The sequence below is a fragment of the Fulvia fulva genome, chromosome 8 (genome assembly GCF_020509005.1).
Source record: "Fulvia fulva chromosome 8, complete sequence".
Classification (NCBI taxonomy): Eukaryota; Fungi; Ascomycota; class Dothideomycetes; order Mycosphaerellales; family Mycosphaerellaceae; genus Fulvia; species Fulvia fulva.
This window is the reverse complement of record NC_063019.1, coordinates 434,029-461,728: the sequence shown is the minus strand read 5'-3', so window position 1 is coordinate 461,728 and position 27,700 is coordinate 434,029. Positions and strand designations below refer to the sequence as shown.

The 27,700-nt window shown below is 54.5% G+C and overlaps 13 protein-coding genes across 13 annotated transcripts; 5 read left to right on the top strand and 8 right to left on the bottom strand.

Moving 5' to 3' along the window:
• Positions 1-90: 90 nt before the first annotated feature.
• CLAFUR5_10859 (GATA-type transcription factor) lies at positions 91-1,578 on the top strand (the record flags this gene model as incomplete). Its single annotated transcript, XM_047910007.1, has 2 exons — positions 91-479; positions 531-1,578. 2 exons carry the CDS (start codon positions 91-93, stop codon positions 1,576-1,578), a joined length of 1,437 nt encoding a protein of 478 aa, XP_047765021.1.
• Positions 1,579-1,846: 268 nt separating this feature from the next.
• Positions 1,847-2,095, bottom strand: CLAFUR5_10858 (uncharacterized protein; the record flags this gene model as incomplete). Its single annotated transcript, XM_047910006.1, has 1 exon — positions 1,847-2,095. The coding sequence occupies one exon, from the start codon at positions 2,093-2,095 to the stop codon at positions 1,847-1,849; it is 249 nt and encodes an 82-aa protein (XP_047765020.1).
• A 2,756-nt stretch (positions 2,096-4,851) lies between these two features.
• Positions 4,852-5,945, bottom strand: CLAFUR5_10857 (Translation initiation factor eIF-2B subunit alpha; the record flags this gene model as incomplete). The annotated part of the gene is made up of 2 exons (XM_047910005.1): positions 4,852-5,744; positions 5,810-5,945. The coding sequence occupies 2 exons, from the start codon at positions 5,943-5,945 to the stop codon at positions 4,852-4,854; spliced, it is 1,029 nt and encodes a 342-aa protein (XP_047765019.1).
• Positions 5,946-6,595: 650 nt separating this feature from the next.
• On the bottom strand, positions 6,596-7,687 carry CLAFUR5_10856 (uncharacterized protein; the record flags this gene model as incomplete). The annotated part of the gene is made up of 1 exon (XM_047910004.1): positions 6,596-7,687. The coding sequence occupies one exon, from the start codon at positions 7,685-7,687 to the stop codon at positions 6,596-6,598; it is 1,092 nt and encodes a 363-aa protein (XP_047765018.1).
• Positions 7,688-8,187: 500 nt separating this feature from the next.
• CLAFUR5_10855 (Zinc finger protein) lies at positions 8,188-9,744 on the top strand (the record flags this gene model as incomplete). Its single annotated transcript, XM_047910003.1, has 1 exon — positions 8,188-9,744. The coding sequence occupies one exon, from the start codon at positions 8,188-8,190 to the stop codon at positions 9,742-9,744; it is 1,557 nt and encodes a 518-aa protein (XP_047765017.1).
• Positions 9,745-10,053: 309 nt separating this feature from the next.
• CLAFUR5_10854 (uncharacterized protein) lies at positions 10,054-10,522 on the bottom strand (the record flags this gene model as incomplete). The annotated part of the gene is made up of 2 exons (XM_047910002.1): positions 10,054-10,181; positions 10,243-10,522. 2 exons carry the CDS (start codon positions 10,520-10,522, stop codon positions 10,054-10,056), a joined length of 408 nt encoding a protein of 135 aa, XP_047765016.1.
• A 118-nt stretch (positions 10,523-10,640) lies between these two features.
• On the bottom strand, positions 10,641-11,265 carry CLAFUR5_10853 (uncharacterized protein; the record flags this gene model as incomplete). Its single annotated transcript, XM_047910001.1, has 3 exons — positions 10,641-10,765; positions 10,822-10,892; positions 10,943-11,265. 3 exons carry the CDS (start codon positions 11,263-11,265, stop codon positions 10,641-10,643), a joined length of 519 nt encoding a protein of 172 aa, XP_047764882.1.
• A 1,157-nt stretch (positions 11,266-12,422) lies between these two features.
• Positions 12,423-13,844, top strand: CLAFUR5_10852 (Tuberculostearic acid methyltransferase; the record flags this gene model as incomplete). Its single annotated transcript, XM_047910000.1, has 1 exon — positions 12,423-13,844. The coding sequence occupies one exon, from the start codon at positions 12,423-12,425 to the stop codon at positions 13,842-13,844; it is 1,422 nt and encodes a 473-aa protein (XP_047765015.1).
• A 2,019-nt stretch (positions 13,845-15,863) lies between these two features.
• Positions 15,864-16,988, bottom strand: CLAFUR5_10851 (RNA exonuclease 4; the record flags this gene model as incomplete). Its single annotated transcript, XM_047909999.1, has 1 exon — positions 15,864-16,988. The coding sequence occupies one exon, from the start codon at positions 16,986-16,988 to the stop codon at positions 15,864-15,866; it is 1,125 nt and encodes a 374-aa protein (XP_047765014.1).
• A 293-nt stretch (positions 16,989-17,281) lies between these two features.
• CLAFUR5_10850 (Histone acetyltransferase) lies at positions 17,282-18,772 on the top strand (the record flags this gene model as incomplete). Its single annotated transcript, XM_047909998.1, has 1 exon — positions 17,282-18,772. The coding sequence occupies one exon, from the start codon at positions 17,282-17,284 to the stop codon at positions 18,770-18,772; it is 1,491 nt and encodes a 496-aa protein (XP_047765013.1).
• A 1,527-nt stretch (positions 18,773-20,299) lies between these two features.
• Positions 20,300-20,716, bottom strand: CLAFUR5_10849 (uncharacterized protein; the record flags this gene model as incomplete). Its single annotated transcript, XM_047909997.1, has 2 exons — positions 20,300-20,605; positions 20,657-20,716. 2 exons carry the CDS (start codon positions 20,714-20,716, stop codon positions 20,300-20,302), a joined length of 366 nt encoding a protein of 121 aa, XP_047765448.1.
• A 423-nt stretch (positions 20,717-21,139) lies between these two features.
• On the bottom strand, positions 21,140-22,771 carry CLAFUR5_20323 (Glycosyltransferase; the record flags this gene model as incomplete). The annotated part of the gene is made up of 3 exons (XM_059463159.1): positions 21,140-21,931; positions 22,034-22,386; positions 22,597-22,771. The coding sequence occupies 3 exons, from the start codon at positions 22,769-22,771 to the stop codon at positions 21,140-21,142; spliced, it is 1,320 nt and encodes a 439-aa protein (XP_059319075.1).
• Positions 22,772-25,552: 2,781 nt separating this feature from the next.
• CLAFUR5_10848 (uncharacterized protein) lies at positions 25,553-27,385 on the top strand (the record flags this gene model as incomplete). The annotated part of the gene is made up of 1 exon (XM_047909996.1): positions 25,553-27,385. The coding sequence occupies one exon, from the start codon at positions 25,553-25,555 to the stop codon at positions 27,383-27,385; it is 1,833 nt and encodes a 610-aa protein (XP_047765449.1).
• Positions 27,386-27,700: the final 315 nt, after the last annotated feature.

The following is a 27,700-nucleotide window of genomic DNA, read 5'->3' as shown; positions in this document are numbered from 1 at the left end:
GACCTCCTCAGTGCCCTCGACATATCCTGCCCTCAGCTGAACCATCAAGACTCATGTGTCGGTGACCAGCGGTGAACTCAGGAGCGAACAATGGCCACCAGTAATGCTGACAGCGAAATGTCGAGTGCGACACCCACCACGAGGCCCTTTTCGCCGAGGATCGCGACATTACTGCAGCGAGAGCCGTCACAGCAGGATCTGGAAGTCGCCCGACATCTTGTCGACTACAGTGCTCAACCGTCAATGTCAGCGCCCCGGCAGCAGCATCAGCCCAGATCGAGCGATGCGATAGGGGAGCTGCGACAAACACCTACACAGCACGACTCCCGTCCGTATGAACACACGTTCCCCGGCGCGAGTCCGAGTGCGCATCAGTACCAGGCGACATCTCCAGCCATGTCCTCGTCATCCGGACCGTCATCAGTCTCTCGAGCCTCCCTTTCCATGACAAACAGTCTGCCGGCAGGGCAGGTATGCAGGTACGTAGTGTCTGTACCACTGAAACACTAACGCTGGCTGACCATCCTAAGCAACTGCGGAACCACCAAGACCCCACTCTGGAGACGATCGCCAGCCGGTGCGGTCATCTGCAATGCATGTGGTCTATATTACAAAGCACGCAACCAGATGCGACCCGTTGGACTAAAGCGAGGTGCGCCAACCATGCAGCAGGCTGAAGGACAGCAACACGATCGGGGTCCTTCGCCTGGCTCTCTACAGGGCGGCGCGACATATGTGTCGGCAGATCAGAGCTGCGAAGGGACATGTCCTGGTGGAGGCAGATGCAATGGTACGGGAGGGCAGGAAGCGTGTGAAGGATGTCCCGCCTACAACAACCGCATCTCGAAGACGGCGCAGGTCGCGTTACGACAGACTGACCCGGGGCAATCGAGCACATCGCATCCGCACGCCCACCCTCATCATCCTCCGGCGCCCACGAATGTAGTCATTGCCTGTCAGAACTGCGGCACCACGATCACCCCGCTTTGGCGTCGAGACGAAGCTGGCCATACTATCTGCAACGCCTGCGGTCTCTACTACAAGCTCCACGGCGCACATCGCCCTGTGCAGATGAAGAAGGCCGAGATCAAGCGTCGGAAACGAGTAGTACCTGCACATGCGACGGCTTCGGAGGGTGGATCGTATATCGGGATGGCTATGAGTGAAGTGATGAGCGATGGGTCTGGACAATCAGAACGAGCGTCGATACCGCCGTCGATCGTAGCGACACCGATGAGTCAGCCTGAGGAGAGCCGTCATGCAAGGCAGAGCCAGGAACACCACGCAGCGGGACCCATACCGGTGGATTTTACGCATGCCTTCCGGCAACATGATCAGCTGCGGAACGAGGAGCACTCCGAGAGCAAGAAGCGGTCTTTCTCTATGAGCGAGAAGGGGGATGCTGTGGAGCTCAACCCTGACAACATCGATCCGGCGCTGCCACATCGAGGATCAACAACAAGTAATGCCGCTGCAAAAGAGAGCCGCCGACTGGAGCTGCGTCAAGAGGCAGAGAGGATGAGGCTGGCATTGGAACAGAAGGAAAGAGAGCTGCGGGAAATGGATGAGGAGGGATAATGCTTGATCATTGTGAAGGTCATGGTATGAACTACATGACAGACACTATCTCGGATTTGTCGGGGAGGGAACCTTGGTTGAACTGCTGCGTGGTTAGCGTGGGAGGTATATAGAGCTGGACTGCTGTTACTCACGGCCTGAGGTCGTGTGCTCCGCTCCGCTCGGTCTTTTGGTAATCGGAAAGGCATGATGTTGATGACCCCGGTCCTCGTCCTCTGCCCCTTCCCTTCATTCCTCCTTACTGACTTCACAGCTCAGCTTATTCAACTCACACGGTCGGAGCAAACACCACAACAGCACAGGCAGCCTGACAAGTCCCAAAAGCAGAGTTGCAGGCAAGAATCGCTGGTGGTGCGGCGGGTAGTGCGACGCCGAAGACGAAGCCGGCGGCTGCGTAGCAGGCTACGACGACGCTGGCGCAGCCTGCTTGGCAGATTCCGTAGGCTGCTGGGCCGCCGATGGCGGTTGGGAGGAGGGCTACGAGGGCGATGAGGATGGGGAGGATGGGGAGGAACATTGTTGTGGGGGGATGGATGGGTTGGGGGAGGGTGGTTTCGTTTGGTTCGGTGAGTGGTGAGTTTGGTTGTGAAAGCGTGGTGGATGTTGCTGGTTTGGTGAGGGTGTGGAGGAATTGTGGGTGTTGTGTTGCTGTTGTTGGTGTTGGGGATGTGGGGAGGAGGTATATATAGTGTGCTCGCTACTGCTGCTGAGTGTGCTTTGAGACACGATGCGTATGTTCGTGTAAGACCTGGTGCTTCAGACTATTGAGAAGAAACTGACCTGGAAGTGTCTCGAACTGGCCTTTGACTCCATTTCGATCAGACTTCTAAGTGCGCTCGGAGCTTCTGTACGGAGCATGGTCTACATCTGGTTGGGGAAGGACAATGCTCGTGTCTAACACAATGAGCATTAGTGTGGTCCAGCATCGTAGCGAAGCCTTGATGCAGATCGACGGCGGCGTGGTAGAAGCGTTCATCATCAAGATCGCGATGTAGGAGATGACAAGGGAGAAGTGGAAGGAGTGTAGCGCAACCCAGCAGACCATTTCAGTCTCTACATGCCTATGTGAATTCCTCTGCCAAATCGAAGTCTCATGCTCGAAAACATCGTAGATCGACATTGATATCCATTCCATCCCCGCGATGAATTACTTCTATCTTAGATGCTTCTTTGATATCATTGACTGCGGCAGACTCGTGGATCTGGGGGCTGAGTTGCAACTCAACAGGCAGCTGAGACTGTTATCCTATGTTGCGCAGCAAGCTACAAGACCGACATAGTAGCCATGCTTGACATAGCTCTCATACGTCTGGGCCTGCTTGTGTCGTTCTGTCGATGGAGTAAGGATGGGATGCTGGTGAGGATGTTGGAGCGAATTTTGGCGTAGCGTGATGATGACAATGAGGCGGTGGTGGTTGTGGTGAGAAGGCTGAAGCGTTTGGGTGTCTTTTGAGGACTTGATTCGGTGCCGTTGTTTGTTGTGTGCTGTGGGGGTCCTGGTCTGTAGCTGGTGGTCGATAGTTGATTGGGGATTATTTGTGCTGTGATTGTGCGTGTGATCGTAATTGTAGTCGCGTTGAAGGTGTTGGTGTTGGTGAGCCGCTGTTGAGAAAGGGGATGTCGATATGCTTTGCGGTGACACCTGGCTGTAGCTCAGTTGAAGTAAAAGGAGATGTAGGCGATGCAGCTTCTTGGTCTTTAGCGAAGCTCCTGGCGCAGGACTCTGCTCTTCGAAGGACAGTGCTGATTAAATGGCATATCGAACATCGCAGGCCACCTGGCATATGGTGTTGGTGAGATTGCATCCCGCAACGATGAGTCGATCCACCTCGTATGGCATCTCGCAGCTGCAGGGGTCAGCAGCCAAATAGCAGCCCAGAACCGAATCGCAGTCCGAGATTCGGCCAGTGGTCCAGGCAGCGTAAGCGTTCATCTCGCAGATCATTGCCTCATGATTGCAACTGCTTACGCAAAGGCCTCGAGGTGTAGCGGTCAGAAAGTAGTAAACGGCCCCAAGGCCCAGGCCAAGGCCAACGACCAGCATGCAGGTAATCATGATCTTGGCGATAGATTTGATCGTGCTGGCGATGGTGTCAAGGAAGCCCATGTTTGCCTTGAAGTGGTGGAGCGGATAGAGGTGATGGAAGCGATTCGATCTGGTCTGAATTGGGGCGTCGCGTTGGATTGATGTTGCTGTGGTAATCCTGTAGATGTAGAGTTCGGACAACGATGTACACTTGGATGAATGAGCCGTACAGGTTTAGTGAAGCACATCAAGTGTGGACGAGACATAGGATATTTAACACCGTTGCACAGGCACCAACAGGCTGTGGACCAGACTTCTGGGACAGCTGCAGCAGGACTGCACTGTCACTCCACAACGCATCAGACACCTACCCAGCTCACGTCTTGCCCCAGAGAGCTCCCGCCCCTATGCAAAGGCACAGCCCGTTTGGCAAACTTCAAACGGCACACTGCAAACGACTGCCGCCGGGGTAGCTGCATACTGCCCAATCCCCAACCCAAAGTTGGCCGCCACACCGCAACTCCAGAGCAACTCGCAAGCAGGTATGCAACCTTTGGTGAAGAACATGCCAGTCTTGAAGTAGCAAATTGCCTTGCTTCTATGACACTTTATCTGGCATTTGGCATGGGCTGTGGGCTCGTACAAGATGAAGCCGATGAAAAGGACCAGGACGGAGAGCAAGACGATTTGGATGAATGTGAAGAAGATCTTGGTGGCGGCGCTGGCGATGGCTCAAGCGATGCTGCGGGTGATAGTGAAGAAGTTCATTGTTGTCTCGGCTGGCGGGTCGACGGGAAACTCCTGGGGCTGATGGCGGTCTGGACTGTTGTATGGAGTCACACGACGCTATTGATGGTTGGTCTTGCTGTCAAAGTGTGATTGCCGCGGATGAGGTTGTAGATGAAGACGTCGGGTGTTGCTGTGCAGCTTGAACGAACGGCAGGCGAACTTTTTGCTGGCAGGATGTCTCTTCCACGTTCCCAATATAGCGTCTGCAATGTTTGCCCGGTATCCGCGAGGTCGTGCTTGTAAGATAAGCGCTGCTTCAAGGCCGCCAAGAATGCGACTACAAACGCTGCATCCGCCGCGGGAGCTTCGACTTGCATGTAGTAACGTCTCAAAGAAGGCTTCTGCCAGGTCGATGCGTCAGAAGACGGCCTGCATCGTGCGTCTTGCGCAGAAATTGCGTTGCTACGTAGCTTCCTTCCATTACCAAATGCATCACAAAGGCAACTTACTGCACTTCCCTAGAACCAAATCTCTATCAGCCGCTCACTGACTGCACTCGGCAAGAGCACACCAGACTCCGTAATAATCCCCGAAATCAAGTGCGGCGGCGTATAATCCACAGCATCCTCAGGCCGCCAATCAGCCAGCGCAGCCTTCCTGACAGGCTCCATGTCCGCAACTCCCTCATCCGAATCCATCTCCTCACTCTCCGAGCCCTTTCCAGTCCTGAAGTCCACCACCCTCTGCTCAATCCCCAGATCCTGCTGGCCGAGCGGATACAGCCGCACGAATTTGTGTGATTCGGACACCACGTAGAAGGGCTTGCCTGCGGCTTTCGCTAGCATGGCGACTTGGTATGTGCCCATTCTGCTGATGATGCCTCCGTTCTCTACTACGCCTTCCGCGCCCACGAAGCACTGCGTCACCTGGTCGAGGCAGTATGCAACCGCGGTAGGTGGTATGGTTGCGACGGGAATGTCTCGTTCTCGCAGCACTGCAATGTTGTCCGCGCTCTCTGTGTCATCGCTGTCTTTAGACACCACGTATATCACTCTGAACCGTATGCTTCCTCGTCCTAATGCATTGCTCGACTCCGCTGCGCTCTTCAACAGTGCTCCCACCACACGACTGCCACCATTTGTGAGGATCGTATTGCCGTCTCTGATGAACTGTCGTCCGAATCCTGCGATCGTTTCTCGTGCTGCTTTGGCACGTTCGACGAAGAGCTTGCCGTTCTGCACGAGGTGGTTGCGGATCTGCTCGAAGTCGCCGGAGAGACCACCGGGACCGGGTCGTTGTAGGTTCGAGGTGAGGTACTGTTGGAAGATGTCGGTGCCGGCGGAGAGGGATATCGAGTTGGGGATGCTTTCTTTGAGCTGTTTTGTGAGTTTTTGGACTAGATCGAGGGTCTCTGTGATTGCGTTAGCATGGTGGATAGCGTTACGATGTGCACAGCTAAAGACAGTCAAGCCATACCGGACACTGTAGTAGCAGGTGTATTCGCTAGTCCCAAGATCAGAGCTTCGATGGCTGCGACTGGCATAGTAAGCTCCGGGTCTTCAGCCAGAAGGTGCTGATATGTTGAGACGACATCGAAGGCGTCTGTAGACATTGTATGGACTATTGGCAGCAATTAAGCTGCAATGTTGATATGGTTCACATCTTTGCAGTTGTGGAAGTCCCAACACACTTGAAGTTCGACTCACTCTCGAAGGGTCCGAGCGGGGCCAAGCCGCATTGGGAGTAGCTTAGATTTCACGATGCCCTTTCACATGCGAATTGTACCTCACGAGAGCCTGAATCTTACATGGGCGCCCTCTTTTCTTGGAGTCACATCCTCTTGAATTGGAGTCTGAAAGGTATCCCTTTGAGTGATCTGAGTCTGAGCTCCACTGCAGGACCATCGCATGGGCAGAGATGACTATGCTCGACTCATTCTCCTAGCTACACGCAACCCTCGCCTCATCCAACGCCATCTGTTGGATCAACGTTGAGTGCACCCCCTACTACTAACATCCCCACACACCTCTCTCATCTCACTATAACTATGCGTTCCTGCGCCTGAGGGTTGGGTAACATGTACTGGGTTCCTTTGATCTGGTGGTTTTGGCAGAGGATTTGACTCTGGTATCTGCAGAAAGGGCTCCCAGGGCACTGCAAAGGAAAACTAAGCGTGCTACATAGGCTGTTAAAGTTGACTTGAGGTGAAAAATCACTGTTGCAGCAGATGCTGCACCTAGCCCTCCCAGAAAACCCCCCCGCTTACAACTCCAGCAACAAGTCCTGCCGAGTGCGTTGGAGGCGAAACGCAGCTGACATGCGGCCGATCTCGACACCAGCTGTATTGAGACGTTTTGCATGATGGAAGGTTGCCACACTCTGTCTCTGCTCCTTCGTTCCAATGTCAAGCTGCTCCAGTATCTCCGCAGCAGCACAGTATAGGGCATCCAGATTGCCATCTTCAATCTTGATAGCAATGCCGACAGCGCCTTCTGCTCCCAGCTTGCGGGTCTGCTCACACTCGCGGATCGCAATACCATAGCATCCATCAGCACCCACTTTGCCAATGAGAGCTCCGCGGTAGGCGTCCATGAGTAAGGTACAGAAGCGACCCTCACCGCCAACCATAGCAGGGTAGTGACTCATCACTTTGAAGATGCGGGCCATGTCACGTCTTCGGGTCGATGTCTTGTCCTTGGAGTCGTGAGTCTCATCGGCAGCCCATGCGAATTGCATAAAGACGCATGCTGCAGCCGTCAATGAGCAAGCTGGTGCTGGTAGGTTGCAGCCGTCTGTCGACCACTTCAACTCGTCTTCGTCCACAAGCTGCTCGAAGACAGCTTTGACGTTAAGCTGCATGGGATGATCTGGCTTTTCGTAGCCACGGCTGTCAGCTCCCAGCGCCAAGCTTCCTGCCAGCATGCCAGCATGTTTTCCCGAGCAGTTGTTGCATATTGGCGTAAGACGGAACTGAGCATCGAACCAAGCTTGATTCACTGCCTCGGAAATGGAAGGGTGCCCACCACACGCAAGGTCGTTTTCGGAGAGGCCAATCTTGGAGAGGATTTTCCGTGCTCGCTGGATGTGCCGCTTCTCGCTGTTGCGCGAGGCGCACATGAGAGCTAGGTCTTGGTCGTCGAAGTCATATCGATCGAAGCATTTGGTTTCCAGGATGGCAAGAGCCTGAGCAGGCTTTGCAGCGGATCGGAGTAGTGTTAATCGAGAGGCATCTCCAACAGAGTACAGTAGCTCGCCGCTGGAGTCGACAACCGCGGCGTGTACCTTGTGCGTATTCTCGATTACGCCGCCACGATCGGAGATGATGCACTCTTGCGGTCCGGTAGATCCAGTCATCAAGAGTATGTACTTTGGTCTAGGGATGTTGTCAGGTTGTCAGCTGGATCAAATCGTACTTAAGAGTAGTGCAATCTTATCAGCGATAGGGATGAGTCAGTCGCATTGCGATGGAAGTGATCGCCATCGAAGTCATAGAAGGATTATTACGCCCTGCAAGAAGGTCGCTCCTGAGCAGGATGGAAGCCGCCATGTTATCTAGGAAGGTGTGTCTGTCTTGGAGAGCGAGCACGATACGCGATACATGTAGTCTAGGCAAAGTCGGCTCATCGCAGGAACCAGTGAGAGCTCCACATGCATGTTGATGTTGATGTTGACGGCGAATATGGCGACCACTTTCGATCCAGATGTTTCTGCTGTGTCGCGTGTTTTGGTAAGCACAGCAAGGTTCACAGTTTAGCCTGTTCGGATAGCAAGGAGGGACGATAAGAAAAGCACGCTAAGATAAGGTGCGTCACACTTCGAGTTTCTGTCGAAAAGTTCTGTCTAACATTATTACTATGGACTCTTTGAAACGACCCTACCCAGACACAGCAGCAGAGACCGAGTCAAGTAAGAGGAGAGACGTCGAGATGGCCCAAAATGGTGATACCCAGCCGAACGGCAGCAGGTCGATTGCCCAGGATCTCTTCGAAGACATGGGCCGCAAGGTCGACCAAACGAATGGCGAGGATCAGAAAGTGGTTGAAGAGATCGAGAGTTTATGCATGAACTGTCATGAAGATGGCATAACCAAGCTTCTTCTCACCAAGATCCCCTTCTTCCGCGAGGTTGTCATCATGTCATTCGCATGCGACCACTGTGGCCACCAGAGCAACGAAATTCAGTCTGCTGGAGAGATACAGCCAAAGGGAAGCAAGCACGCTTTGAGAGTCGAGAAAGATGAGGATCTACAAAGACAAGTGGTCAAGAGCGATGTGTGTCTGTTCAGGATAGAGGATATCGACCTGGAGATACCAGCTGGCAAGGGACAATATACAAATATCGAAGGCATAATAAGTGCTGTTCGTGACGATCTATCGCAACATCAAGAGGCAAGAATGGAGCAAATGCCAGAATTGGGCGTGAAAGTCGCAGGCATTATCTCTGCACTATCGGACATGCTCGAAGGACGAAAATACCCATTCATGATCTCCGCAGACGACCCCAGTGGCAACAGCTCAATAGAACCACGGCCCGGCGACTCAGCAGGAAAGTGGGCAAAGACCCAATACAACCGAACCCCAGCACAAAACGGTATGCTCGGCCTTGGAGACGACGTACCAAACCCAGCATCCGACGCCCCACCAACAGAAATGCGCCCCGAGTACCACTCCAGCAACCTCGTAGGCGCAGACTCAGTACCCACAGTACAAGGAAACAACGTAGACCAAGAAGAAGACATCGTCGAAGACCAAGTCTACAGCTTCCCTGCCTCATGTCCAGGCTGCACACGACCTTGCGCCACGAATATGAAAATGGTCAACATCCCCTACTTCAAGCAAGTCGTGCTCATGTCCACAGTCTGCGACCATTGCGGATATCGAAGTAACGAAGTTAAGACCGGCGGTGAAGTTCCCGAGAAGGGACGGAGAATTACTCTCAAAGTCAGCACGAATGAAGACTTGGCACGAGACATCCTCAAGAGCGAGAGCGCATCCCTCTTCTGCCCTGAACTCCAACTCCGCGTCGAGCCCGGCACAATGGGTGGTCGCTTCACCACAGTTGAAGGCATCATGACCCAGATTCGCAAAGATCTTCGAGCGCAGGCGTTCGGTCTGGAAGACGGTGATGCCCAGGTGCCCGAGGGAGCCGGCGATTCTATGACTTCTGATAGCAAGAAGTTATGGGAGGACTTCTTTGCTGCTTTGACGGACGCCATTGAGGGTAAGAAGGGGTTTACTCTTACTTTGGAGGATCCACTGGCTGGGTCTTATGTACAGAGCTTGACGGCACCTGAACCGGATCCGAAGATTGAGGTGCAGGATTATGAGAGGACGAAGGAGGAAGAGGAGGATTTGGGGTTGGCGGACATTAAGACGGAGGGGTATGAGCAGGTGGAGGAGGAGGCAGCGTGAGGATCTGTGTGATGTGATCTCTCTTGAAAGCTGTGTAGATCTGGAGTAAACAGCAGTAACCTCGCCGCGAAGCGATAGAGTCCACTACTGGTTCTCAATACCATCACACCAAACATCCCCCGCCGAAGGCTCACAATCCGCCTTTCCGCATCCCAAATACCAATCCTTCACATACACCGCAGCAGCAAAGAAGGCATAATTTTCAGGGGGTAAATAACGTATAACTATACGGAGGTTTATCATAGTATATAGTAAGTTCGATACGGAGAGAGTATAAAAACCATCGGGCGCCGCGATAAAGTCTACGCTCTAAGGAGACCTTCTCGCCTTATCTTCATCCCACTCTGCAAGACGCCGTGCAGACAGCCAGCCATACGCACTATCTCTCTTCAACCTCTCTCGTCCCCCATCATCGTTGACAGCCGCGTAATCGACCCCTACACGCACAACCATGTCAGCAACCTGCCATCATAAAGACCCCATGGTATCGAAGCTCACAGCCAAGAACATAACGCCCCATCCCATGAATCCCCGTATGCGCCAGTGCCAGCTGAACCCTATCAACAGGATCGCCGGCGTGGATGTGCGGAAGCATGGCGTTCACGGACCACCATAGTCGGGGTCGGTTTAAGGAAGTCGGGCAGAGGATGGTGTGCTGTAGCCAGAAGTTCGTGACTGCGTGTCGTTTCTCGTGGCAGAGGACATGTTGGGTGTGGTTTCCGTGTTCGGGTCTGGCAGGAAGGGGCCGTGTTCGGTGGGATGGGAGTTGGTGTACCATGTGCCGTGGGGGAAGTTTTCGCGGGCGGGTGCTGCTGTGGGTGGGCTAGTGGAAGTCGGAGATGAGGGTGATGATGACTGACGTTTCTCGAGCGTGAAGTGGCCCTCTTGAGCGGAGTTCATGTCTCGTGGGTCTGGGTCGCTGGGCGCGAGCTGTTGCAGGAAGTCGTCGCCACATCGTTAGTAATATCTTGATCCTTCCTTCGGTTGAGTTGGTGTGCTTCAAGGAGGCTTTGGAAGCGCTCTAGTAAGTGTTAGAAAATGCAGCAATGATTCTGAGCAAATTACGATGTTACCGACCTGCGGTTTCACCTAGATGTTGAGCCACATTAGGCTGCTCCGGACTCTCACAACCAGGATACTCTCCTAGCCTGCCGATACATCAACTCTCCCGTAGCTTCCAATCGTCCAGGCTGCTTACATTGCACGCCACACATGCGCCCTCTTCCGCCATGACGAGAGGGTTTCAGCCGCCTCTGGGTCGTCCTCATCTGGCGGCGCCTCATGAATTTCTGCTACTGCCTCAATCGCCGCGGTGAGCATGTGTAGTGCTTCCACGTAGGCGACTTCGAGGTGGTGTTGCCATTGCTTGCAGCTGTCGGGCTTGTCGCTTGTGAAGTCGACATCGAAGACTTTCTGCAGATCGTCGAAGTAGAAGTTGTTCTTGTCGATCTGGATGGTTGCTGAGGTAAGACTGTTGGTTAGTAGCAGGATCGTAACAATGCCTTTTGTGAACAGAACCATGCTGGCTTAGCTATAAGATCGAGCAACGCTCATTGCTGGAGTATCCAGCAGAGAAAAGGTGGACTTCGCTGTGTTTGACAGTCGTGAACTGTCAGTCACGGTGCTCGTTGTACATGATGCACTTGCTGTCTGCCATTGATCCCAGGCCGGGTGCGCAGGCCATCAGATATGTGTATCATTGCAACATCTCGTCAACGCGGGTTCGTGAGATGCAGCTTGCGGATATGGACTGCCAAGGCGTATGATCGACAACGACCCGTGGACGGCATGCTCATCTCATCCGGTCTTAAGAGTCTGGACATTACATAGCATCGAATGCTCGTTGCCCGGACTCCAGCATCGTGATCGAGTCGAAGGGGCGTGGTGGCTCTTGACAGCCTCTTCTCGATCAGACGCATATGAAGATTGTTCCTGCCAAGGATGGAGCCGATCGGTCGGGAAGACGATTGCCCCGCACCGCGACCCTGCAGCTCGGGGAGCGAGATGGCAGCCTGCACAACACCAATGCAACGTCCAACAACTCGCTGAATATGAGTGTGGACTTGTCTCGAGATGCCTGCTGGACACGCGCACGATATGGATGCTGGTATAGAGATATCAAGGCCCCGCACATGTGCCGACACGGCATTCCTCCTCAACAGCTCGGTTCCAGGCAAATGCCAAAGTCAAAGATCCATGCCCGCACAGCAACCGTAGCCTCTGCAAGCTGGTCCAGTGCGTCATGCAATCAACAAATCTCACGGCTGAAGAGTGATACTGTACTAATGCAAACATGGCGCCGATACGCACATTTCGCTCCCCGAGATTCCGGACACGCGACGACATGGCCTGCCTGCTAGAAGACAATGTGTGGAACCAACAACACGCCTACTACGGCCGGGCGGCCTGGCGAAGGAAGAAGCTACTGCTGTAGCCACGAACATTCGGAAATAGCGCGAGGTTTGTCAGTCAGGTACCTCTCTTTTCTTTCCCTCTGCAGCTTCCTCCCCTCATACACGTTTCCCAAAACATTCCGCTTAGGAGCGTGCGGTCAAGAGGTGGACTTGCGTACTTGTACATTGTTCCTATCATTATCTCTATTCCGTTGAGCGCATTGGGTATCCGCTGAATCATAAAGAGCTTGGGATAAACCTGCGGCGAAGAGGGCGATCGCAACCATGACAATCGTGGGACAAGTGACGGCGCTCGCGAACTACGCTGGCACGACTTTCGCATGGCCGCCGCTGCTCTCCTTCTCGAGAGGCGCCATCCTCGCGACGCTGAGAAACATACAAATTGGCTCTTTGACCATCATAGAATCAGACGGCAGCATAACCAGCTGTGGCAACCGAGACCGAGTCTCAAAACCCGAAGATGAGCGAACGGTCAACCACATTCCTCACATCGAGCTTCGCGTCACCAACGAGCAATTTTGGGTGCGGTTGGCCATTTTCGCCGACATGGGCTTTGCCGAATCGTACATGCTGGGAGAGTTCAGCTGCTCAGATCTCACCGCGTTCTTCAGGCTGTTCATCTTGAACAAGCAATACCTGTCCAATGGTGTCACATTCGCAAGCAACCTGCTGGGCAAGGTGACTGCTTTAGTCAGAAAGACCAACACTCTGCAGAACGCTCGCCTGAACATATCAGCGCATTACGATATCAGCAACGAGATGTTCGCGGCTTTTCTCAGCCCAGACATGACCTACAGCTGTCCCATCTGGCTACCGACGACAGACGCACAATCCAAACAAGAGACACTGGAAAGCGCACAATACCGCAAACTAAACCGCTTCATCAAGAACGCGCGCATAAAGAGTACAGACCACGTACTAGAGATTGGAACAGGCTGGGGCAGTTTCGCCATGCTCGCCGTGGAGAAGACAGGCTGCCGAGTAACCAGCTTGACTCTAAGCGAAGAGCAGAAGAAACTCGCCGAAGACCGCATCAAGGCCCGAGGCATGCAAAAGAACATCAAAGTCCTCCTCTGCGACTACCGATCCCTCCCAGTCCCCGAAGAATCCGAAAAATACGACAAAGTAGTCTCCATCGAAATGCTCGAAGCCGTCGGCGCCGAATACCTCTCCACATACTTCTCCTGCATCGACGCCCTCCTCAAATCCGACGGCGGCATCGCAGTCTTCCAATGCATCACAATCCCCGAATCCCGCTACACCACCTACTCCACCTCCGACGACTTCATCCGCCGCTACATTTTCCCCGGCGGCCACCTCCCCACCGTAACCCAGCTCCTCTCCACCATCCGCTCCGGCTCCTCCAACTCGAAACGTGGCATCGAGCCCCGTCTGATCCCTCACACCGTCGAGAACATCGGACCCCATTATGCGAAAACGCTGCGTCTCTGGAGGCAAGATTTCATGCAGAAGTTTCAGAAGGAGATTAGGCCGGCGCTGATGCAGGAGTATGCGGAGCGGGAGAAGAGGAAGATGACGGAGGATGAGGTGGAGGTGTTTAAGAGGAAGTGGGAGTATTATTTTGCTTATTGCGAAGCCGGGTTTGCGACGAATACGTTGGGGGATGCGATAATTACTATTGCGAGGGAGGGGGCATTGGAGATTATGGAGGGGGTGCCGTTGTAGTGGGTAGTGGTAAGGTGGGCGAGGATGAGGATGGGGATGGGGTTTTGGGATGAATGTGATGATGGATACTTCTACCCTTCTTACTTACGAGCAGAGCAGGGCTAATCGGGATGGTGAAGAAAAGACCACGCACGCATCCTTTATAGACATTGTGCCACGAGGCCTTCATTGTGCCGGTTTGGATGGAGCAGAATATTAGCGAGTGAGCGATTGGCGTTCGTTTTTGGATAGACAGACATGGTAGAAACTACGCTTTGCACGGCATCCCACTACCATTGCCCTCATCTGCCTGCTTCAATCACAGTCCCTTCAAACCCTCCCCAAAACCCCCTCCGAAAAACGTTCCCGTAATCCAATACCCACCACCACTATCATCTTTACCCTAAATACACACCACGTTCCTCTCAGCAGGGGACTTATCTTCCCCGCGCAAGCGTGGTGATGCAGAATCGTTCCTGGAGGAATCGTCCTTTTCTCCCGTCCGGAGGATCCGTCCTCTTGCCCCTTACGATATACAACAGCAGGCCCAAACTCCCCACTCGCCAAAGGAACTCTCCGCCCGACTCCAATCCGTACACGGAACCAGCACGGCAGTAGATCTCCCACAGAGGACTGTGCCGGGAGTTTGGTCCTTTGTAATGTTGCAGCTTGGTTTGGTGTGTTTTCGGCGGGCTAGGAGTTGGGGTTCTGTTGCTTGGTTCGTTAAAGTCTGGCGTCCCTTGAGCGCGAGGGGTCCCAAGGGTAGCGTGCACATCCCGTCCGCGGTGAAGGGGGTGCAGGATGAGAGAGCCATGTTGGAGATGTAGAGTCCTTGAGCGGTTGTAATGAGGGGAGACGGAAACGGGCGTTGACGGTGGAGGCCAGGGTGATGGGTTGAGGCGAGGGAAGGGAGGGAGGTGAAGAGGGTTTGGGTGAGGTAGGTTGTTAGGATGTCGGAGGTGGTGATGAATCGAGGAGCAATTCTCCTTATCATTGGTGGGGACGTCCTTGCGGGCGAGTGTTGTGAGGCGTTGCATGAATGATGCCGGGATGTAGATTGTTTTAGTAGCAGAGGGACCGGACCAGAGTGTTGTCCAGAGCATGCGGATGCCTAGGAGGATTAGGCCGAGGGTTCCCATTTGCTGGGATGCCAGGGTCCAGGGTTCGGGGGGAGTGGGCGTGCTTTCGAGAGCGGTTTCGAGAGGATCCTCGTGGCATCCAAGAAGGGGAGGGACAGAAGATTCTCGCCCAGCCAAAACCAAAGACCAAGCGTGCAGCAGGGCATGTTGTCCCATCACATCTGTGTGAACATGCGGGATTGAGAGCGCGACGAGGGTATCGTCCGGCATATGCAATGGATACACCGCATCATCGTCGTGCTCTGGCCGTGGTGGGATGTCTGAACTCTTGCGCGTGGGGGACAGGAGTTTCCATACTGCGTCCATTGTGCTGAGCGGGTTCCGCTCTGCCGGGTGGAATTGATTTCATAGTCGAAGATGGAGGGGGTTGGATGCCGAAAGTCGAGCAAAGGTGTGATGACCTTCTAGTCGTTCCTCGTCGAAGCAGATCCCAAGCACAGCTCCACATGAGTACACAATGCGCGAAACGTCGCTTACGCCTGGCAATCGCATCTCACCATCTCACCACGCGAAGACCCTGCACCACGAGTGCAAACCCTGCATAGAGAACCGCATGTCCAATAGCGGCATACTCATCGACGGACTGCTTGACCAACAACGGGTGTGTTGGTGCAATGCGAGGTAATGCGAGAAGCAGGGATTGCGAAGCCGCGACTAGGAAGGACAGAAGAGCTTCGATCTTGGCAAGTTTTGAGTGTGTACGTCTGCTCATGGTAGGGAAGAAATGGGCTGGGTGGTTTGGTATACTTCGGCGCATGCCATTCTTTGAGGGCCAGACTGTGTCGGCGGTGGCAGCGAGGAGGCTGCGTAGCGAAAATGCTGGATGGCTTTCGAGTACAGCGACGTACTGGGTAACTGAGGAGGCATCTCGACCGGTTCCTTGCCCAGGAGCCGCATAGATCTACTTCCTCTTCGTCCGCTTCTTCTTCTTCTTTGACTTCTTCTTCCTAGCAGCACCTCCACCTAGTGCATCACCAGTCACAGACGCTTCCAGCCCATCGCCATCCTCGCCATCCAGCAAGTCGAGGTCATGCTCGTCCTCGTCCTCCTCTTCCACTGCACTATCATCCTCCGGACTCGGTGACTTGGCCTTCCCACCCGCCTTCCCTAGCGGCCTCTTCTGCCCAAAATGCTTTCTATTCTCCGCCTCAAAGCCATCCTTGTCCTTCTGAAATAACATCATCGCCGCCCTCGCATCCTCAATCGAACTATGCTCCCCCGTCTGAATCTCAATGCCCAGCTCCGACTCGGTCAGATTCCGCAACGCAGGCGGCTTCCCTTTGCTCTCAATCCTATACTGCGGGTGTCGCGCAGTATCTCGCAGATCTCGCTTCGGATGGGTCAGCATCAACGATTGCAAATCATTCTTCAGAGCATGTCCGACCAGGATCCTCCCATCTAACAGCTTGCTCACTTCTCGCTGCACTTCAGCGAAGGGTCGCGCGTAGGGTGCTTTCATGTGGTGGGGTTTTATGCCAGAGACGTGGGTGCGGTAGTCTTCGACGCGGAGGCCCGGGGGAGGTTGGACGTAGGAGTCGTAGATTTGCTCGTTGTGGAAGTTGACGAGTGAGGCTCGGGCGAGGAGGTTGTCGGCGTGTGGTGGTGGGCCGGTGCCGACCATTTCGCAGTCGAGGGCGACGTATTTGCCGAGCTTGTGTGTTTTGTGGAGGCCTCCGTTGATGTCGTCGGAGGCGCGGCGTATGCCATCGCTGCTGGCTCGTGGGCCGTATGCTGCTGCTGCTGCTGCTGCTGCTGAGGGGTCGATGTCGTGGTCGTCGATCAGCTTCGAGGCTTTCGTGGCGGTGGAGGGAGGAGAAAGATATCCGCCCATCTTGCGCCTCTTGCCCAGCTTCTCCGAGTTGGACGAGTCGGAGAGCCTGGTCTCCTTGAAGGGATGTGCTGTAGCGGGTGCTGGTCTCTTGCGCTTCACGGCATTGCTGGGTGCCTCCTCCTTCGGGTCGCTTTTCAACGTCTTCTGCAGTTCCTTCCAGTTGCTCGACAGCGACGCCAGAGCTGGGCCAGCCATGTCATGCTTACATCGACATGGTCGTAACTGTCGAGAACCATGTCGATTGCACGCACCTCCACAAGATCCAGCAAGTTTTGGAGAGAGCTCGCGCGCGGAATGTCAGCCGCGTCGAGTCCACGGGCGCAATTCAGGATCGCGACACGACCAGGACCACCACACGGCCGTTTCATCGACACACTCGTGACTTCATCGCGAACCCTCACACATAGTGACGCGAGAATACTGCAGCCATCGTGGCGCCCGACGCAAAGGCTGGCGCTGCTGGCGACGACTCCAAAGCCGAGCGAGGCATGGCCACACTTGCGACGCTGAGGATTGGCACCAAAGCCATGGTGGAGAAGGACGGCGAGCAACGTCAGGCCGAGATTCTGTCCATGCAAACCAGGAAAGGCCGGCCAACATTCTATGTCCACTATGTCGAATTCAACAAGCGTCTGGACGAATGGGTCTCGGCAGAGAGACTGGACCTTACCCAGCCAGTTGAATGGCCAGCTCCAGAGAAGCCTGACAAGAAAGACAACAAGAAGACTCAATCGAAGAATCACCAAGTGTCGAAGACGGACGCGAAACATACTAGGACTGGCCAGAAGCGACCTCGTAGCGGTACCGCCACTAGGGAAGGCTCAGCTCTGCCAGATCTAGCATCTCAACTGAGTCGACACCCTTCGATATCAGGAGCCAAGGAGAATCTTGATCCAGCAACGACCGTCATCGCCACAGAAGATCTTGATGGAACGCCCCAACCGGATGACGACTCCAACGTCGATCTCGTCGACGTGCAAGAAGCCGCCATCGCTGCCAAAGCCGGATCCGAAAATGTCCCCTACTCCCGCGAAGCAGAAATCGAAAAGCTACGCACAGGCGGCAGCATGACGCAGAACCAGACCGAAGTCAGCCGCGTCCGCAACCTCGAGAAGATCCAGATGGGAGATAGTATCATCGAACCCTGGTACTTCTCCCCCTACCCAGCCGAATTCAGCGACGTCGACATGGTCTTCATCTGCGAATTCTGCCTCTGCTACTTCGGCAGCAACCTCCAATTCACCCGCCACAGAAAAAAGTGTCAACTTCGCCACCCACCCGGCAACGAAATCTACCGCGACGACAACGTCTCCTTCTTCGAAATCGACGGCCGTCGCCAGCGGACCTGGTGCCGGAACCTCTGCCTCCTCTCAAAACTCTTCCTCGATCACAAAACCTTATACTACGACGTCGACCCGTTCATGTTCTACTGCATGACCGCCCGCTCCGAACACGGCCACCACCTCGTCGGCTACTTCTCCAAAGAAAAGGACAGCGCCGAAGGCTACAACCTCGCCTGTATCCTGACCCTCCCGCAGTACCAACGCAAAGGCTACGGCGCCTTACTAATCCAATTCTCCTACGAACTCTCCAAAATCGAAGGCAAGCTCGGCTCTCCCGAGAAACCCCTCTCCGACCTCGGCCTCCTCGGCTACCGCGCCTACTGGCAAGAAGTCGTCGTCGACCTCCTCCTCGAGCGCGAAGAAGAACACCCCGGCTCGGCGGCTACAATTTCAGTTGAAGATATTGGCAGCACGTTGGCGATGACGACTAATGATGTGCTCCATACGCTTAGCACGCTTAATCTTCTGAGGTATAGTAATAAGAATCATGTTATTGTGTTGACGGATGCGGTGTTGCAGGCGCAGGAGAGGAGGAAGGAGAAGGAGAGGGTTAAGGGGAAGAGGGTTATTGAGCCGGAGAAGTTGATTTGGAAGCCGCCGGTCTTTGCGGCGAGCGCGAGGACGTGGAATTGGTAGGGCTGCTATAAACCTGCTGTTTGGGGCAGGTGGGAGGTTGGGTTGGGTTTGTGGTGTTTGGAGGGAAGGGGAAACGGCGTTTTAGTGGAGATATGGTAGATACCCCATTGTCTTGAAGCAAAGCTTGTTTTCTTCTCAGCGCTCCTTCCGCCGCCCATACGCCCTCATCCTCCTCAGACTGCTTCGTCCTCGAACTCCTCACTTCCTCATCCCCGCCATACCAATGGATTTCAATCTCCGAGCAGCCTCAAGGTGCAGGGTGTGTGTGCCTCGCAGTTGGAGGTCTATGCTCTTTCGCCACGCGAATTTGTAGCTGTTCCAACCGTCGACTACCGCAATAGAGCGGACAAGTACTAGGGGCTCTTGTAGATGCGCCATGGCTTTGAAGCAAGATTTGTTTCCTCTCTAGGCCCCCTGGATCAGAACGCACTCGCCGTCTATCGCCTGAAACAGCCGCTCCACCGGACCCACCGAGCACCAGCAGCGATGGGCTTGGAAGTAGCCCGCCACCTGTCCACCTGTCCACCATGACGACCTGGCCTCCCTCATTCTCCGCGTCGGAGCATAGCCTTTTCACATCACCCACTCGCCAACCCCCCAGCTCCCGCGCCTCCCCAGAGCTCATCAACCCCGCCCTCCTCACAGCCTCAAGCGCCGGGTGTCCGTAGTCACAACCCATCACTCCCGCCAAGGATGCGCGCAGAGACGTCTGTAGCATGGCCAGACAGCTCTTCGCAAGGTCTAGGACCATCTCGATGGATTGCATCAGGCTCACGTGCGGGTGTGCGAGGCTCGAGAGCCACTTGGAGACGCGGCGGTAGTCGGTTCCAGCGAACTCATGTGGATGGTACGGGAAGATGAAGCTCGCGCTGAAGAAGCGGTGGGCGAAGAGGGCGCGGCTGGAGTGGGAGGTGTGGAGGAGGTGGGGTGGGTTCTAGGATTTGGTGAGGGTCTGGACTTTGGGCGGTGGATTTTGGGGTGAAGGTTAGGGTGTAGATTTCTTTGTACTGAAATGGGTGTTGGATACTGTATTGGACACGGGATGGTGGCGCGGACTTACGAGTTCTTGCGGAAGTGTGCCGAGGAGGTGGTTGAGGTCTTTGCTTGAGACGTGGTTCATTTTGAGGTGGTGGTGTTGATCGTGTGGTGAACGATTAAAGAGACCTGAGGTGAGTATCTTGAAAGGACAGCAATGAGGAAGTGGGGCTAATATCATTCAGGCGGAGTGAGCGTAGCTGATCACACGCTAGGCCAAGCCCCCCTTCCGCATCCGCGTCGCGAGCGCAAATGCAACCACCCAGCCCCTCGGCTTAGTCCCGCCAGCAGTATTCACCAGAAGCCAGCAAATGCAGCGCTTCCATCCACAGCCTCAATCACAAAACCCTCCGCCTACGACTCTACCCTTGCCTCGCCTTCCGTCCCATACGCCACGGTGACCTGCATCTTCCAAACGACTCTGCGTGCTGGATGTTCCTTACCGCAGCCATATATCGTCAAGAAGTTATTGACGGCCCTTTGGAACAACTTTTAGTAAATAGATGGATTGATTTGGGACCACGACTGAGATCCTTGTGGCCTGACATCGGTTACCATGATGCTGGAGATCAGCTCGAGATGTTTGGGGTCGAGGCGTGAGAGCCATTTGGCCAGTGTGACAAAGTGGATGACGGCAGAAGTGCGTGAAGTGAAGGTAGAGGCCGTGCCGAAATATTTCTCGGCAAAAAGGGCGCGGCTTGCGCGGTCGACGTGGAGGAGGTGAGGTGGTTGCCAAGATGTGCTGAAAGCGTGGGTGTGCGAGGAGGGGGTGAAGGTGAGGGTGTAGATCTCGTCGTACTGATGATATGTCAGTGGCGCATCATGAAATGTTCTAGAGTGTCGACTTGCGAGTTCTTGCGGTAGAGTGCCGAGGAGGTGGTTGAGGTCTTCGCTTGAGATGGCCTTCATGGTTGGATGTGGGTACGGTGGTTGATTGTGAGTTCGACGCTTGAGGTTGAAGTCGAAATGCGTGAGTTGAGGCAGAAAGCTGTGAGTGTGCCTGTGAAAGCGGGGATGAACGAGTTTAAGGTAAGAAAGGTTAATCACATGTCAGGAATCTCGAATTCTTTTCTGCTTCTGCGAACACGTCTACATGCAGTCCTCAGGAGGGCTATCCGTGAGCTTTCCCTACAGGGTTGAAGAAGTGGTTCGACCGTGGATGCGGGATTGACTTTGGAAGGGCTGTCTTCACATGCTGAGCACACGCGACGGCTACGTGAAAGATGCTTCGAAGTCACGCCTGCGCCAGGCAGTGTAAACCCGGAACCAACTAGGCTGAAACATGAACGAAGGATGGCGATTATGTTCAACGACTCGGATGACTCTCTAGAATTACTCTGATGTTCTTGGGAAATGACAGCCACTCGACTGACGCCCAGGGGTAGTCGGCCGAACCTTCGCTGGAGAAGCACCACTCTTCGCCGCCTCAGCATTGATGGCAGCAATGTTTCGACCTCCCCAAGTGCAGTCCCAGAATGTGAAGAGCGCCTTCGGCTTCAGCCAACTATGGTAGTAGGCAAACCCCAGGTACCACGGAATCAGGAGAACATCCGCCGGACATCTCCTGAAATGTGGGATCAACTTGATCATCTTGCTCAAGAAGATCCAAACAGCAAGAATGACAGTCGGAGTCCAGCCTTGCCCACCAAAAGTCGTCTTCCACAGGGTCAGTAACAGCGCCGCGTCATAGAACAACGCAAAGTTGAAGAAGGAGGTCCAGTACACAGCATAGACACACCAAGGCTGGCGCCACCAAACGACTCGATCCGTGAAGAGGGAACAGCTATTGCTCCTCCACGTCGTCCGGACCCACCTCAGACACTGTTGAGACCACTTCTCCTTATTCCCCAGATCCGTCTCGATCCTCGCATCATCACAATATTGGATCCTCAACTTCCATCCCTTCTTCACCTCCCACCTCGTAATGAAGTTATCATCATCCGGATTGATCGGTCCAAACTTCCCGAAGAAGAACATCTCATTGCTGAGTCCCTCGATAAACTGCGGATCCTGCAGGATCACAGTCCTATGCGCGGATGTCCTCCCACTCAGCACAAAGACTCCACCATCAATCGCATTAGTCGCGGCGATCTCGAAGTTGTGTCGCTTGAGATAAACACAGTCCTAGAAATTGTAGATGGAGTCCACGGAGAATATACTCAACGGCTTCTTCCAATCGAATCGATGCGTCCTTCAAACTTCCTTGACAGTGCCCATACCACCAACTTTCGGGTCCTCGAACGGCGCCAGGATGGTAGGGAGGAACTTCTCAGATGGCCAGTAAACGTGATCGTCCACCAGCACCACAATCTCCGTCTGGACGTGTGGTAGCGCGAAAGCGACTTGGCGACGTTTGTTTGCGAGAGCTTGCTGCATTGCTCGAATTTTTGTTTTGCCGTGGTTAAACTCCTTGATCACTCTTTCAACAAGATCTTGCTTGTCTAAGCCGACTGTGACGATCAAGATGACGGCTGGATGGTTGGTCAGGACGGTGGTCAGGCACTCTTTGAAGCCTGCATTCTCGGGGTCGACGGTGGGGATTATGATGGTGCAGTCGCTTGGGTGCAGCTTTGGGTGAGCTGGTATCGGTGTGGGCCGGTAGATGAGGTAGAAGGAAATTGTGTACACGACCAGACGCAGGTAGCGGAAGACGAATAGGAAGAGGAAGATTTGGTTGGCTCGAGTGTGCGTTAGGAGGCTTGTGAATGCCAAGAAGCTGTCGAGGCTGAGGTGACGGTAGAGCTCCGTGCAGGTATTCAGTACTCGCTGCCACAGCTTGACGAAGTTACTAGTCATGTCAAGGCTAAGGAGCTTTTGGAATGTGCTAGGGCCGGCATCGATCGCTGGTTCAGGGGTCGCATGAGCATTACTCGGTGGCGGCTGAGTCGGGAACAATCGATCAAAGTATCTATCCTGTGCTGCTGCTGCTATCAGTGAGATAGCCGTTAGGATGGAGAAGATCATGGCTGCGAGAGTACCGAGCAAGCAAGGCTGTCAGGGGCACCAGAGGACGAGGTTAGGCTCAGTAAGGCTACATGGCGACAATACGCTCTACACTGCAAGCCTATGGACAATGCCATGATGAGCCCACAGTGTACCTAATGCGGTGATTCGGTATTCTTTGACGACAATGCTGGAGTTGGCGAAGCGATGGGAGAGGTTATAGACAAAGGGACTGTTCTGCATTAAGTGAGGGAATTCGACAAAGAGCACGACACGGCAACGCCATAACCGTGAGTTTGAACCATGTTTCTGTCTTTGGTGACACGTGAAAGCCTCCTCCCAGTCACAGACACCTCGCCTCATACAGGTACTCAAGATGCGCGCAATACCACCCTGCCTCCAACCCCCAAGTCGCTGGAATCCTTCAATTTCTGCTTCATCTTGTGCTCCTCAACGCCCACATCCGCTAGAAACTGCGCAGCAGTATATGGACCAATGATACTCGTCTCGCCACGTAAACCCATGCTCGTACCATTCTCATCATTGTAGCAGTACCACTGGATACTGAACACCTTCCCAGTCCCCTCGAGCATAATCATCCGCTGCCAGTCCCCTGTCCCACCACCCAGGATTTCTCGAGTGCACTCCACCACGGCATGAGTCGGGGGCGTGTACCGTGTACCCAGACCGGAGGAGTAAAAGCTGACGCAAGCTCGTAGCGCTAGTTTGATCGGCCATGTCGTCTTGAGGGGGTCGCCGTGATAGTGCAAGATTGGGTTGATGGCGAAGGTAGTTGGTTTGAGATCTCTCGTATATGGATCCAGGACGGGGTCGCGGTTTAGATCTGAGATGTTCCAGAGTTTGCGTTGTAGCTTGGTGGAGGATGCGATTACTGAGCGAAAGGTCTTGTTGGTGCGTTTAGAGAGAAAGAGGGGGTTTGGATCGGGGTAGAGGAGGATTTGCTCGAGGAGTTCGGGGAGGGTGAGGACTCGGTGGGCGGGGGATGTGGTTGAGGCCATGCTGGATGGTCGTGCGTGCGAGGTGGAGATGAGTGCAGTGGTGGCAGTGGTGGTGTTTGCGGAATGTTCTAGTCCGAGGGAGGAAATGCACCGGAACTTGCATGGCACGTCTCGTGAACGGAAAGAGTCCGTGCTCGCACAACCTTGCGGCGCCCATGCGCTAATATTCACCTGGTGGTCGGTTCTGCGCTGGCTTTCACCGAGACAGAACATCAGTGAGTAGATGGACGGAAGGGGCTCTCTCAGCCCAGTCGTTTGGTCGAAACAAGGCTCGATGCCGCTTATTTCGCATGAAGGCAGCACTTTGCTGGACGACCTGTACTCCATCCAATCCTTCTGACCTTGGCCACAGTCACAGTGGGTGCACATGCTGAAGCGAGACCAATCAACTCTGATCGTTGCCCAGAGACCAATGCGTGCTCTCTCCTGCACACCAACACTGTGAACAGGCCCAAGTCGCTAGTATGGAGACGCCATGCGAGTGAACAACGTGTTTGTAGCCGAAGTTTGCCCGGGTTCCGCATTCACTTGCCCGCACGTGAGAATACTGTGTTTGGCCGGCTTCTCAGGCCACGGTTCATCCCTCTTCCTTATCCAAACATGTCACAACACGATTGCTTCAGCCACGCCAATAGACGTCTCCGTCATTCTTGAAACTCACCACATACCTACTTTTCCCTGTCGCACATCACCGGCGTTCCGAATGTCTAGTCTACGGAGCAACGACGACAAAGGCTCTGCGCCGCTGGGATCGAGCGCATCATCTAATACCACTGTGTCCGCAAGCAATAGCAGCCTAGGAGCACCCAAGAGGATACCATCATCTGTCGACTCCATCGAGCAATCGTCTTTGCGGGAAAAGCGCCATTGGGGGAGAACAAAAGGACGCCTAGGGATCCCGACTATGAGGCGCGAAGGCGACGGATGTAAGAGCAGCCGCGAAGAACCTACGCTGTGACAAGACAGTAGGGGAGAAAGAGGCTAGAGACAAGCGGTAATGGGATGCGCATTGGAAGTGGCGACACGGCCGTTCTTACACCATCTACAGCGATGACGTGGAGCAGTTCAAGAAGTGGGATCCGATATACGGTCATCGGGAGACGGTGGCTCTCAGAAGTTTCGAAGAGTTCCGTATGCGCAGGGAGAAGAAACTACAAGATCGTGCGGCGCGAAAAGGTATTGAGCAGTTGGGGAACGAGTTGTATGCGAGGGACTCCTCATTAGCTTTTGACACGACAGTCCTTTGCAATGCCTCCAGTGCATGGCGAGGTTCAGGTGCTTACAGTGGTTCATCCCATCAAGTGACTCGTGACGCCGGGTTTGGACTCCTCATCACGACACGCTGTGTTCGAGCCTTGTGGGCCAGTGCCTCGTCTGCCACATGGCTAGCGACATCTCGATTCAAGCCATTGGTAGCATGGATGACCGCCGTCAAGCTCGAGGCGCGTGAAGGTGAACATGGTCGTGGTCCCTAAAGTTTAGCGCTCTCCATTCACTGCTCAAAGTTTGCACGTGCGACTTTTGTGGGGCCACCCTGGAGCTCTACCCTCTAGTCTCTTTCTGCTCATTGTATAACAGACAGAACACGCACCCGATTCTTTCAACCACCGTGACCGCTGTTGCGACCACTTTCCTCGCACAGCCACGCACAGCCACTGTCGGCAGCAGGCGACGACCTGATCTTGCACGACCACTGATCTGCACCACTTCCGACACATCCTCGAGTCTATAGAGGACATCCCACGCATCCTGCGCAAACAACACGGCCAGCAGGACCGCGAGCATGTCGGCTCCTCCCGACATTCCACCACGGCTGTCAGGGCTGTATCTTGGTGCTGCCAGCGACCGCACTCTTGCCAACTCAGTCTCGAGATTGCATCCCACGCCAATAAGTTACCCGCAAGCAACCACATCTATCAGCTCTACCATCATGTCGATAAGCACCGTCAACAAAGGAGACCGGCCACCACTAAGCTTTCGCGACTCTGTCCTCGAGGGCACTGATGGACACGGCGACAACCAAGAAGCAGACGACACCTCCGCGATCTTCTTCATCGACACAGAAGGCATCTCAGCCCAGAACAGCTCTGAGGAGAGGCCTGCACCGATCACAGAGCGCTCAGAGGCACTTAAGGCGGCCCAAGACCAGGCCCTGAAGAAGGTGATCAAGACGTGGATATCCGAGCACGAGGGCGAAGGCGGACCGACAGCCCCCTACTTCAGCGCAATGCTAGAAGACGGCCGGGCCTTCGTGGCTCGATCCGTGGAAATGGAGTCGAAGCCAACATACCTTGGCCAATACAAGACCTACGTTCTCAACCAGTATGCATCGCTCGACACGGCTTTCAGCACAATCCTCCGGTTTGGTGCTCGCTATGGGAATAGCAACTGGCAGTTCAGGTGGGCCGTGATGAGCGGCTACTACAAGATCTACAAGCTCAGATGCGCAGGGTGCAAGCAGGTCGTGTTGGTTCCCGTGCCACTGTTCGAGGACGAGAGAGTTACTGCATTGGCCGAAAAGAAGATCAAGGCGTGCGCCGACCCGCGCGTCGAGCGTCGGTGCCGTGACAAGTTCTGCGACTCTATGAAGAAAGGGGCGAAAGTGGAGGTTACGCACGATTGTGTGGTGACAATTGACGGAGAGGAGTGGCCCGAGAAGCGCGGCACCAACTATACCATCTTCCAACCCTTCAAGAACATGATCATCAAGTACGAGCACGGCACAGGGAGCGAGTTCTTGGAGAAAGTCCGCAAGAGCCGAGAGCAGTCCATTGCCACCATCGAGGCAGACTGCAAAGACTACGTTGCTGTCATCGAAGAGCAGATCGAGGACATGTTGGACCTGTACGGCGACTCGGCCTGCGGCAAGGTCATCCATGAACTCAAGGTGCGGGCTAGAGCGAGGTTGTCGAAGCGTGCTGCTGAAAATTCTATTGGGCAGAAGGCAATCAAGGAAGAGCTTGAGTCGAAGTATGTGAAGCGTAAGGCATCTGCGATTCTGGGGCAGAACGGAAGTAACGGCGAGGCTGTGCCACCAGCGAAGAAGCAGATGGGCGGCGACGGGGAGGCGATGCAGTCAATCAACATGCGAAAGGCCGCCGAGCGCAAAGGTACCAGTAGCGTGGCAAGCGTTTCTTCCCCTATGCCGCAGTCACCACCGGGCAGAGAGAAGAGCAGCCCCGAAGACATGGGAGTTGAGCAGCCGGCAGGAGCAGACGGGTTTGCTGCAAACGACCACACCATCGCGGAGATCAACGCAAAGCGAAAGAAGGCTATCTTGCAAGATGCTACCAGGCGAGCACTCGTTGCTCAATCTGAACTAGAACTGGAGAAGGACGAGACTGGGCTGACTTCTGCTGCAAGCGATTTGCACCCCAAGGACGACGACGAGCCAGCAGAAGACTTGGTTGAGGCCATTGCGGCTCGTGTTCAGCGTGGTCAGAGCAGCAGCGATAGTAAGATTTCGGGCCCTCCGATGCTACTGAAGAGGACACATACGGAGCGAAGGGCTGTTGCGGGCGGTGGCAACTACCAGCAGTCCTTTGCGGATCGACTGAAGCCATCGCGGCTCGTATTCGGCAGGAGAACAGCGGTAGCAAGACATCGGCCCCCGTGATGCGGCTCAAGAGAACAGACACCGAGCTCAATGCTGCTGCGAGCCGTATGAACCCGGACGGCGACAACGAGCCAGCAGAAGACTCGACCGAGGCCATCGCGGCTCGTATTCAGCGTGGCAAGGAGCACAGCGGTAGCAAGAAAGCGGGCCTGCGAATGCAGCTGGAATTACTTGTGACCCATTTCAAAGGGGCGGTCGGCGTCGTGATGGTCTATGTCATGGAAGGTAGGGCATTGAAAGCCATCAGAGAGCTGCGCATTGTAGGTAAAAGTCTTCTGTATTGCTCTCACGGCGACTGTAACAAGCAATGTCACG